This window comes from Lissotriton helveticus, chromosome 12 (assembly GCF_964261635.1).
Source record: "Lissotriton helveticus chromosome 12, aLisHel1.1, whole genome shotgun sequence".
In the NCBI taxonomy this organism is placed as follows: Eukaryota; Metazoa; Chordata; class Amphibia; order Caudata; family Salamandridae; genus Lissotriton; species Lissotriton helveticus.
In genome coordinates this window covers 216,842,699-216,855,693 of record NC_136073.1, presented here as the reverse complement: position 1 = coordinate 216,855,693, position 12,995 = coordinate 216,842,699, and the positions used below count along the sequence as shown (strand labels likewise).

The following is a 12,995-nucleotide window of genomic DNA, read 5'->3' as shown; positions in this document are numbered from 1 at the left end:
CTCTGTATAATGCGATCTTAAGCTGTATTAAAATATTGTAAAGCCGTGCCTGCTTTATTTATTTTGTACAAATGAAGATGTAAATTAGATTTATAAGCTTGATTGAATTTAAAAATGGTAATTCGTTTTAATAAAAATAATGTATTTCATTGTTTTACTGTTGCAGTTATTAAGATCGTATAAAAGTATGTACGTTTTTACGGGGGTCTGCCCAGAAATAGATTATTTTTCATGATGGCAATGAAGATATATATTTGTTAGTAAAAAATTAGCATTCAAACTAAATAAATCAAATAATGATGAGCTGTAGATATAAGAATAATTTCTTAGAACGAAATCAGTAGCCAGAAACAGAAAAAAAATTCTATGAAATATGCTCAACTAGATATATCCTCTACCTTGTATTTTTAATGCATTGTTTAATCCAACTAGGATATTCAGTGTTGCCCTAATAAGTACATTTAAAATAGAAGCATAGATCCACCATTGCTATCTACAAATCAGTCAAGCACATCATGGGTACATTAAGTTGCAGACCTGGAGTCAGTGAATACAACCCAACAAACTGCCTCAGTAAGTGATAACAGTACCTTTGTTGAGGGTCTGTGAGAGAAAGGGGAGAGAACTAGGTCTTCCACTGTACCATCTTGAGCATTGTCCCTCAGCACCCCAAGAACTTGTCAAATCACTTTAATGGTTAGACCCATTCCATAGCTTGAAAATAAGATGGTAAAGAATCATGCAGTCTCTGAAATCTCTCTTGTAAGAGTCATTCAAAATACTTTATTCGGTTTTACAAATGTGAAAACCATAAAAACAATGATACCACAGTTAATATAAAACACAATTAAAACATGATCTACAGCCATGAGTATAATCCATTATAAAAATTCATTCCATTTAAAAAAAGTATAAAATGTGAACGATCAGCCAGGGGATACATGTAAAATTTTGAGATTAAACTGCAGATACGACATCGATAGTATATGGAACTGTTAGTTCTCCCTATGGTTTCTAGATTTTAGGGCTGATTTTAAAAAAACAATCACGAATAAAGTGCTTTCGGGCTTCAACATTTGTAAATAACAACGGGCTGGGCGAACCTGAGTAAAATTCAGGTTTTTTAAAAGGGGCTTTAAAAGGAACCTCCGGGGTACATCATAGAGGGAGCAAACAAATAAAAAGTGCACCAAGTCCTGCAGAGACACGTTGTCGCAGCCGCAGGGCGGTAACACTTGACCTCTGTGAGAACCCCTCAGAACAGCTAGTAATAAATGAAAGTAATCCAGCCGGAACCTTGTTAACAAGAACCGCTCATGTCCCGATATGGTCCATGTTAAATATGGCTCCAGTAATGGTGTGGTTTTAAGCATCACGTGATTACGGACGCTGGGTTTTGCCAATTCCGTCCCATCTTGATTAAGTTTTTTCATTAGTGTGAAATATTTTTTCACAATCTCCACATCTGCGGTAACAATCGAATCTGGATTTAAAAAGAGGTCAGGGCGCCATAGCGTAAAAAAGCAACCTTTTAGGTATTTTAGCCATGGGATATCGAGCATATGGTCCAGGGACAATACTTCTTTTAGTAACTGGTGGTTGAGGACCAGATCTTTGTTTAACCAGCACTTTAGCCAAAATACTAAGGGCCGTAGTGCTATGGTATCACCAATGAAGGGTAAACCGGTTTCCCCAGGAGCTGTTTAAAAAAAAAATTCTCAACCACCCCATTGCCCTCGGCTGCTACATACCCCTATAGTTCGTTGCCATAACTACCTAATGCGACGCTTTTCGCCTGATAAATCTTCAACAATGCAGCGAATGGTCGCTTACTCATTTTCGTCGCAAAGTTGAATAAGGCGGTGTTAGCCCAAATTATCTCCCCTCTTTTCCTTTCCAGCAACGGTCCCCATTTTAACTGGTCGTCAAACAAGACTCCCAAGTAAGAGAATGTTGTAGTCAGGGGAACCTTCTCTTTATTTACCACAAATGGATACACTTTCTTGGTACGCCACCCCACCTGCATGATGTAGGATTTGGTGTTATTGATGGCTAGGTCGCGAGCAGCCATGAAACTACAGAAAGCATTCAATAGAGACTGCAGTCCTCTTGCAGTTCTAGCCAGGAGGACGGCATCATCTGCATATAGCAGAAAGGGAAAACCCCTGTGCCCAACATAAGGGAAGTCAACTCCAGTTTTGGCCAGGGACTCATCCAGCTAATTGATATATACATTAAAAAGGAAGGGGGCCAAAATACAGCCCTGCCTTATGCCCCTGTCAACGTTAAAATCCCTGGATACCCTAAGGTCCTGCGAGAGCGACTACCCACCCTTGAAGGTGGTTGTAGACTGGAGCCATGGAGGGCCTCTGATAGAGCAGCAGGGTTCTTCCCACCGGGACCACACACACCCATAGTGGCAGCATTTACAGGGCCTTTTCTATTTACAAGTGTTATTACGGGAGACAAGGGCTTCGGTCGTACCTCACCCGTGTCTTCAAGAAAGTCAAGGTGCTTGTCCTATAAAATAATGGGATAGCCTCACTAAGTAACAACTAACAGTCTAACTGTGACAACCAATTAAATTGAACGGTACAATACCAATCAGCATGTAAACAATCCATACACAAGTAATTGACAAACCATATGGAAGTTCTTGTCCAACAGATAAATAACGTGGCCCAGCCCGGCCCTTGGCCCGGGCGTTCCGGGCTGCGTGGGGCCTCGGAGATTTTTAAGCGCCTCCTCGCGCTAGTCCGTGACGCGTTGTCCCTGCGCCACCGGGGTTTCTGGGGAATGTAGTCCCCCCCCCCGTTTGGCACTAACGATGTCGGCCCACAGCCGCAAGAAAGCAGCAACAGTCCCCACAGGGCAACGAGAGACAGTTAACCTGGCGAAAAGGAGCTGGCAACAGTGGCGGTGAGTCAGCAGCGCGTCCCGCACTGCGTGGGGCCTCGGAGATTTTTAAGCGCCTCCTCGCGCTAGTCCGTGACGCCTTGTCCCTGCACTAACGATGGCGGCCCACAGCCGCAAGAAAGCAGCAACAGTCCCCACAGGGCAACGAGAGACAGGAAACCTGGCGAAAAGGAGCAGGCAACAGTGGCGGTGAGTCAGCAGCGCATCTGTTAAGGGGCCACAGGGGAGGCAGGAACTAATGAGCTGTGGTAGATATACCACTATTAGTGCCCCCACTATATGATGGCAGAGGCAAGGATTCATTTCAGGTGCAGATCATTGAAAGGTTATCAGAGCTAAGTGTGCAACTCACTTCAATGCCTTTGGGAACTTTCGTCCCAATAGGTCTCTGGCAGGTGCAGCTGATTTGCCGGTGCATATCAGTGTTTCTCTCATCCCAAAGTGCAGTTAGGCCCCATGGTTACTTACTGGTGATCAATGGCCATCTAGTCTATGCAGCACTCACAGGTGGCATTTTCTCCCAGTGGCTGCTGGGAGCAGGTCTTTACAGCACTGGTTCTTGGGGTACGCTTTCACAGTGAAATCAGTCTCCTGCAGCAGCGGCCTTCTGGGGCTGTCAGAAGGCCAGTATTTAAGCTTACAAATGTTGATGCCTCTAGGTTGTGTCTTTATTCTCTTTCTCCTCATTGGCAATGGCAGCAACAATCACTTTGCAAACACGAGGAGATGATGGACGGAGCACTGAAGCTTTTCAGACACTCACTCCCAGTCACTAATAGATCTGGGTTGAATCCACCATCGTTCTTTAGCTCACTTCACCACCCTAGTTCAGACCCAGTCATTTGCAAAACAGTCTTGACCATGTTCCTTATGGGAACAGTCCAGCCGAAACTGCCAAGCCACGTCTTCCCTGGACCAGAAACTACCATTCTGGGACTGGTTTCAGGGTAGCACCGATCATCAGCCTGGCTAGCTTGAATTCAGAATCATCGTTCTATAGCTGAATTCGCCAATCCGGTTCAGACCCAGCAATATGCAAATCAGTATTGACCCTGTGCCTCATAGGAACACTACATCCCAAACTGCCAAGCCAGGTCTTCCCTGAACCGGAAAAAGCATCCTGGGACTGGTTTCGGAATAACACCCCTCATCAGCCAGGCTAGCTTGAATCCAGTGTCAAAGTGAGCCGGGTCCCACGTCTGGGCATACTCTGCAAACTTAATGTGAACAAAGCAAACACAAGGAGATGATGGATGGAGCTCTGAAACTTCTCAGACACTCTCCCCCAGTCACTATTAGATCAGGGGTGAATCCATCATCGTTCTTTCGCTCACTTCCCCACCCCAGTTCAGACCCAGCCACATGCAAATCAGTCTTGACTTTGTTCCTCATGGAAACAGGGTCAAGACTGATTTACTAGTAGCCTCCATAAGAGAAAAGATAACCAATTTGGCCAATTTACAATAATTCCCACCAGACCACCAAAGCCTGTAAATTTACTGAGGATCACAGCAGTATTGATGCCGGAGTTCTGGACATAAAGTGTAATGTCATCAGCGTTCATAGAAATGATCAGTCATCTGGCTGTGAAGTTTAACCCCTTGTCTGAGTTTTGTTGGCAGAGTCTGGGTGCAAAGGGCTCCATAACAATCACAAACAGTAGAGGTGATAGGGGGCATCCCGTCTAGTGCCCCATTCTATGTGGAAGCAAGGTAATACACTCCTATTTATGCGGAGTCTGGCAGTAGGCTGCGCATACAATAACCTAATCTAGGAAGCCAATTGGCAACTTAGGCCATTTCGGTCGAGATGTGTGAAAAGGTAGTTCCATTGGAGTGAATTAAATTCCTTAGTTGGGTCCAGGAACATTGCTGCAGCACACACCTGGGGAATCAAGGGAATATATCATAACAAATAGAATGCAGAAGTTGTGGGCGGTGGAGCGCTTGGGTATGAAGCACGACTAGTCATGTCGAACAATATCTGGAAGGGAGGAAGGAGTCTAATGGCAATCAATTTGACCAATATTTTATTGTCCATATAGATCATGGACAAAGGCTTGTATGAGTTGAAGTTTGGTAGTTTATTTGGCTTTAGGATCGTGGCCATTATTGCCTTGCAAAAGTATAGTGGTAAACGACCCACCTCCCTAGCCTCTTCATACATGGCCAGGGTGTTGGGCTAGGATCTGAGAATATTCCTTATAGAAAAGAGGGTGAGTCCATCGGCTTCAGGCATCTTGTCTATATCTTTAAAGTGTTCAGGTATTGTGCGATCTGCTTGGGTGTGAGATCTGCTTTAGTGCTGTAAACTTGGGATCCACATTTTCTTCACCAATTTGTGGCGCACCAGTGTTGTCAACCAGTTATACTATATAAGAACTAGTCCGGGGCTTGAGTACAAGATGGGCCAGCATCTTCCTGTATTGTGTTAAATATCCGCAATATTTTGTGGGTCTCCAGAGGCGTAGTATGCAGTCTCAAGGGATCTAATGTCACTTTCCAGGACCGTCCATGCAGGGATCGAAGCATTGGAGATTACTTGGCACTGCAAGATCTCCTAATGACAGCCTTAAGGTCCTCCCACAGTGCACCTGTGGATAACACGGATTGGGAGCTATGGGCAAAGTAGTCTAGGATTTCCTGCTTGATTTCCCGCCGGAAGACTGCATCCCACACTGCATTCAGGGAGGAGTCTACAGAAGAGTCCACGTTGATTGCGATTGGGTTGTTGTAATGCCAGGAACACTGTGGCGTGAGCAGAGAGCGCCAAAGGTACGTGGAGAATTTTCATGGTGGCCACCCCAACATCCTGGGACACCAGCCAGTAATCGATCTCGGACTAAGCAGCGTGAAGGTATGAGATGCATGTGCCTTCTCAGGTGTCATCATGTGGTGCACGCCACATGGAGACACCTGAGATACGGTCATAGTCGGTCATAAAAAGTTGGAATTGGTGCATCAGTTGAGGGTGGGGCCTACGGGCAGTGCCAGACTTATCATGTGCTGCATATAGCACTTCATTTAAGTCACCCCCATGGTACAGCCCTAGGGCCAAGACTGAGAATAATTTTCTATATTGAGGAAAGGGCTTTTGGTGTTGAGGCCATGTATTTATTTCCACGATTTGCCACGGGACGCGCCCTGTGGATCCCCACCACTACCAGCATGGTGTAAGCAGAGTATGGTACAATGTGTGTGTTTGCTATCTCTCTGTCTCTCTGATTCAGAAGTGGGACACGGACATCAGATAGACCTTTTGGAGCAGGCACATGTCAGTCTTATGACAGTGGAGGTAGACAAAAACGTGTCTTGCCTTTCAAGGCTTCGTTCAGTCCATGGATATTCCAAGAGAATAGCTTTATGTGGAGGTCACCATGAAGTGTGGGCCTCACGCACAGATTGGATGCCCGTGGTGTGTTGGCACTATGTGACATTAATGTGATAGTGTATATGAAACATGCAACATAAAACAACAAAACACCTAGCCCCATTGCCCCCACCCACTACAACAGCCCATACTTATTGAGAAATATAGTCCCACCCACCCACAACAACAAAAACAAACCAACAAAGATGCAGCAGAGCAGCGCGGGCCAAACGTGGTGATAAAGTGTGGGAGGCATCTTGGAGAGAATCCGAGTGGCGGCGAGCTACCCATCCAGGTGTAGATGGGTGGCCGAGAGATCTATTGATGAAAAGACCCAATACAAAGACCGGAAGACAGGTGTGAGCCATGCAAAAATTAGATTTGTTCAAAAATAAGGTGCCCAGGTGTCCTCATGTTACGGCAGCCAGGGGGAAGAGGCCATAAAAAAGACAGGTGCACCCATCTTTCAGCTGGGCTCCCTGGTGCCCCATTCTAAAGTGAGAGTTCACACAGCAGGTAGAAGTGGGGCTGGCTCCAAGCTGGAGTAGCCACAATAGTGTCACAATGAGCCTTCCTAAAGCAGTAATCAGAGATCAGATGTGTCACGTTATTTCAGCACTAGGTTTTGACATTCGTATTACAAGAGAACTCTACACAAGAGGGTTCAGTAGACCATGCTGTAACTGATACAGAGAAAGAGGTCTGATCGCACTGCAGATCACAAAACACAGTACTCAACCACTACTGCTATACATGATACACTCTGGAACAGTAGTACATGGTCAACTTTGAGGACACAATTGATGTGTCCCTCCAGGTCAAAGGATGAGCCCTGTACTTCACATGAATAGCCTAGACCACTGCGCTCGTGCTAGAGTATTGTGAAACCAAGGCCAAGCAGAAGGCAAAAACTCTTGTTCCGGCAGGGGCACAGCCACGTCCTCAAGAGTGGTATAGCAATCACATTCAGAAATAAAGTACCCATGGGAGTGTAAAGCAGCACATTCTTCTTCTCAATGGAAAGGAATTGGGATCATGGGCATATTCCCTTAAGTCAGTTTGGGTATGGGAACCTACAAAGTCAAGGAAAAAGCCGCAGTGTGAAAGTCATTAATATTTCTTGCATCATTCACAAATCAAAATTATATGAAAAAGCAAAATGTTCCATTTTGAATGCAAAAATATAAAGTACTTTGTTATGAAAAGAGCATTTCAATTAATACTAGTACTTGTTCAAAAAATAAAGAAAAAAGGTGATTGATGACAATTACTGAGATGCAAATGATCATTCAAACTCCATGGAATTTGTTAAGGTCAAACTGCACCATCATCATTGGCCTATAGAAAACCAATGTGGCCTTATCGATAGCAGAGCTACCAATTTAAAGCATAAATAAGTGCATTTTGAACCAACAAACACAAAGTATTGTGGGAGAGGAAGTTCACAACATAATCACATATTTGGATTTGATTTGATCAATAGTTATTCCAATTATAGGGCAGACTAGTGTACGTATGTATTGTGCATATTGCCATTATTAAAACAGAATCACCCACATGCATCATCCCGGCCGTTTGCGAATTCTAAATTGCGAAAAATAGCGAATCGCAATTTAGAATTCGCAAAACGGGATGCATGAATATTTTAGAATAATATTAGCGATTCGGTAAAATTCGCATTTTTTACCGAATCGCTAATTTTATGCTAATTCTAATTTGCTAATTCGCATTTCCCATTGATTCCTATGGGCCAAAAGGCCCATAGGAATCAATGGGAATTGCGAATTCGCAAATTAGAATTCGCATAATCTTCATGCATTCCATGGGTGCAGGGGGGGTTCAAAGGACCCCCCCCTGCACCCCTGAAATGTATTTTTAAGTGGATGTTTCACACACACATGTCCTATGGACATGTGTGTCTGTAACATGCAAGTTTTAAAATTGCATTTTTTTGCTTTTTTAACAATGTTCGCAAATTAACACGAGGGCCAACCTCGTGTTAATTTGCACTTCCAATTTTCAAATTCGCTATTTTTAAAAAAATGATGCATTGCATTTAAGGAATCGCACAAATGCGATTCCTTAAATGCATTCGCATTTTTTATAAATGCTAAAAATAGCGAATTATGCACAAAAGTTTGATGCATCCCAAAAACGGATTTTGCATTCGCAAACGGCCGATTTTTCCGAATCGCACCGTTTGCGAATGCAAAAAACGTTGATGCATGTGGGGGTATAACCACAGATGGTTTAGAATCATCTCTGCCTTTATCGTCAATGGAGAAATTGCACAAATTCAGACCAGAATCAAGACCATATGTGATTTCAAGAATATTATATGATGTCCATTTGAATTGTCATTCAAAAATAAGCAATTCTCACAATCATTCAGCCATTACATGGCTTCACTAAATGAGTACATGAACACACAGCCAGCATAAAGGGTGACATAAGAGGCCTGGGTTCCTTTTGTAAGAATCCATGACTTACAGGAAAGTTTTGTCTTAATAGATGGATTGTTTGCTTCAGGAGAGGGCAGTGGGCTCCATCTGGTTGACTTCTTCAAGCCCACAGCCCATTCCCTTCTGACATAGTCACTAGGTGAACCAACCAAACAAGCGTGCTGCAAAGATGGTTGGTCAGACCCAATGAGGGATTGGGTAGGTGGGAGGCTTCTTGCTGCCAGGGTTGTAGGTCACAGCTATCAGCAGAAGTAGGTTTTGTATTTTGATTGTGTCTTTGTGGTGTGTCTACATTGATGAGAACTCTTCTTTCAACAGGTCCAGGGTCACTCGGTCTGCAGTCTGCGGTCTGCTTGTCATATGATGTGTGGTTCAAGGAGGACAGACATTGGCACTGCACAGCAGTGTTGGTGATGACCAGGACCTGACACAGACCTCGCCAACCAGGTTGAAGTAATGACATTTGTTTTTCAACGTTCATATAAATCTAGTCTCTTGACTGCAGATTCAGGCAGACTTTGGTCAGCAGACTGTACATGAGAAGTGTACGTTGTTGAGACTGTGCAATATTCTAAATGCACATCATCATACAGGTGCGCATCAAGTAAAGATGGAGAGACTGCAGGGGTGTGACGAGAGAATCTTACTTAACTTTTGGTTTGGAATGGCTAATCAACATTAAAGCTAATGGTAGGGGATCAGGCCATTTCATTTCAGTCTCTTCACCAATCTCAGGTAACTTTTCAGCGTTCCATGAATTTATTCCACCTGCCGCAGGGAACAAGAATGAAAGGCTCAGTTGACACCACGTTACATAACCCTAGGCACAATTCCACAAACACAAATGAAACAATGTGAGTTGTTTTGTCACTTTCAATCCTAAGACTGATTCCAAACCTAGAGACAGTCGCAAATCAGTCTGTTTGTCTTGGGGAAAGCATCAGTCTGGGCACAGGGAAAGGCTTCTATCAATTCAGAGAAAATACAAACCAGAACTAAAACATGTAGGTAACAACAACATTTTGGCCTTTCATTTATGCGAACATGCACAAGTAGACCACATGGGGCAGATGGGCAGCGCCGAGACGCCCAAGGGCAATTGTTTGCGCTTAACCAAATGTCATAAAATAAATAAATAAATACAATTTGTGCTCTTACCACCACTGTATGCCTGACAGAAAGCACATGAATGACAATATGGCTTGGAAATCGATTAAAAATAAACTAGTGGACACCTGCAGCACTGTTACACCATCTCGAATTATGTGCAACATCATGTTGCAGACACCCCAGATTGGGTAATAGTATTTTAGAACCAGCTTTTGTTCACCATTCTCATCACACCATAGCCCCTCAAGATGCTGGGGTTCTTGTAAGGCATTCAAACCATATTTGCATTATTTGGCGTTTGCTCCTGTAGAGTGACAATAGCCTGTAAAGTGGGGATACTATTCTATGGCCTGTTATTTCCCTTCTTTTAATCTTAATTATAATTATATACTTATGTAGTACTACATATCACATATCTCCCATTTGTGCTGTAATTGCGAGATCACATCAAATAAATACAAACAGTATAGTTTCTACACCTGAAGTATACTGCAGTATGTGGGAACGTGAATACATTCATGTTGTTTCCATGTATTAGGACATATTAGCCCCAAGCAGTGAACGCACTGTCCTGTTGCATGGACTGATCATCCATTTCCCTTCATCTAAATAACAATAATACATTTCATTTTTACTACCTCTTCTTTAGACGCTTGTGCCATGTATGAGTGCAGTGAATAATCTAATTTATGTAATGAATTTGCCGACTTTGCAATGATGCAATGCTAAATTTTCCTTAACACCTTACAAACTTGTGACTTTAGGATGAATGTATTTTTTAGTGGGAAGTGGTGAACTTGTGGTGCTATCATGACGGTGAGGGGCAAAATCCTGGAAGAGCAGGTATGTAAATCTGTGGAATGAACATCCTGACATTTTCAGGTCTTACATTAGTAGAATGCGCTCCTTTCAGCTATGGTTTCATAGGGAAATGTAGACATGTTTATTTTATACTGTCGACCCCTGAATTTATCTGTTGCTGTAGCAGCAGAAATTTGTATATGTATTGTAGTACCCCAAAAGTTGTACTCATAGCACACACTTCAAGCACTTATGAATGCCAGGAAGGAATGTTCTGTAGGCTATTAGAAATACACCCACTGCGGAGTGGTAGCAGCCTGGCATTTCCAAAAACAAGCACTATTAAATCCAATAGGCCTGCATTTAATCTTCTTAAAGCTTTATTTGGTTATCATTTCCGGCTTAAATACAATTTAAACCTCTCTTGCCATATATATATATATATATATGTATATATATATATATATATATATATATATAACATTTTGATCACGAGGCAACCTTTGCATTTGACTAAAAAATTCCAGATCTCTGGAGTTCACACTAAGCTGTTGCACGTCCTTGGTTAGTTTGAAATCTCCTTGCCCAAGAAATCTTGCATAACCAATCAAGCTTTTTTCTCACCTGCTCCTATGCTCTGGAACTCTGTGCTAACTTCTATCCGACTTCCACCTGCTCTTTAAAAGGCAAGAGAAAACGTTTTTGCTTACACCATTTTTTACTTGATCTGATGACTCTAATTTGATTTTTTTTAATTATGTAACTTCTGCATAGATTTTATTTTTATATTGTTAGTTTAGGATATATACTGGTGGTGTTCAACCTTATGGACAGCGTCTGGTCAGCATTTGAGAAGGTTTGTACGTTATAAATACATGAAATATATACATGTAATGTGCTAACACAGGAAACACAGGCATGCATAAATGCTGTTTGCCTCTGTTGGCACATTAAAGCAGACCTGTTGGATTTTGCAATGTTTTTTTCCTGGCTTGTATGAAAAATAAAGTAAGGAAGAAACGCATAACACTCACTCCTCATTCTTCTCAAATTAGGACTTTCCTACATTAAAACGTATAAAATTAAGATTTTGCCATCAGGCAATCATGAGTGCCAATTGTTAGAATCTGTAATACTCCCATGCTTTTATTAAGAATGTGGGAAAGACCAATGTGCATAGATTCCTGTAGGACTTGCATCCCATTGATAATGTGGTTCTCCCCAGTTGTCCGTGGTTCCCATCTGTGCCACTATCCTTTTCTGTATTCTTCCGAATGCCCAATGATTTTTGGTGGTAGATATGTGTTCCATCTTCTTTTCCATACCTTTTCAGAAAGGACGCCACTTTCTCTTCACATTCTCATTCAGCTGATCTCAGCTTGGATGGCAGAAGTTCCCACAATGCTGTATAAAGTCTCCGTCCATTTCTTCCCAGGCCACAAAGAAATAGTAATATATGGACACCTCAGTCTTTTCAAGGGGCTCTACTTAATTTAGTACATTTATGGTCTAATGCTTGCTTGCTTGTAGATCGATACAAGGCAGACCCTGTCTACCGCCTCTAAATTGGCTAAAGAAAGGCATAAGGCATCAATGGAGAAACTGTAATTTTGCCTTCCCTGCATGCGTTACCTTGGCCAATAGATCTCTGCTAGAAAACGCCACTTAACATCAAAACAGATTGAAGCCATCCGTAAATTACCCCATCCAGTGACTATCTCCCATGTACAAACTTTATTGGGTATGACTGAGGACTGTAGACACTGAATCATTGGGTATGCTGCTAGGATAAAGCCCATTCAAAGTATATTAAATAAGGACAAACCCTAACCCTTGCAATGGTCTACAGAAGCCAAACATGCCTATGTACAAATAAATAAAGCTCTTGCCTCTGTGCCCCCCTCTAGGGCTCCCAGATTTTGCTAAATCGGTTACGCTGTATTGTTATGAACAATATAGATTTGACCTTGGAGTATTTGTTCAAGATCATTTGGATCACAATAACCAGCCATAGCACATTATTCCTTAGTCCCAGTAGTGGCAGGGCGTCCTCCATGCCTCCGCTCTGTAGCTACATCTACCCACGCTGTTGAAGCATTTGAAAAAAATGCACCAAGTAACACCCTGAATGTGGCACCTATATTGCTCTTCTCATTATCACCAAAATTCAACTTCATTCCACTGCCAGACTGTTCCAATATGAAATTCTTTTGTTGTCTGCCTCCCATAACATCCTAATAAATAATAAATAACTAATAAACCCTGCATCTCTGATGCTCACCAGCCAGGAGGAAAAAACCCATGACTGGAATGTAGAAACCTATCATGTAATAAAGT

The 12,995-nt window shown here is 42.6% G+C and overlaps 1 protein-coding gene across 1 annotated transcript in view; it reads left to right on the top strand.

Annotated features, from left to right (window-relative positions):
- LOC144798003 (uncharacterized) overlaps nucleotides 1-12,995 on the top strand; it is a 221,993-nt gene that overhangs the window by 183,714 nt on the left and 25,284 nt on the right. The window contains exon 7 of the mRNA XM_078668794.1: nucleotides 4,961-5,040. Coding sequence (XP_078524920.1) covers nucleotides 4,961-5,040 — 80 coding nt within the window. The remainder of the gene's footprint in view (nucleotides 1-4,960; nucleotides 5,041-12,995) is intronic.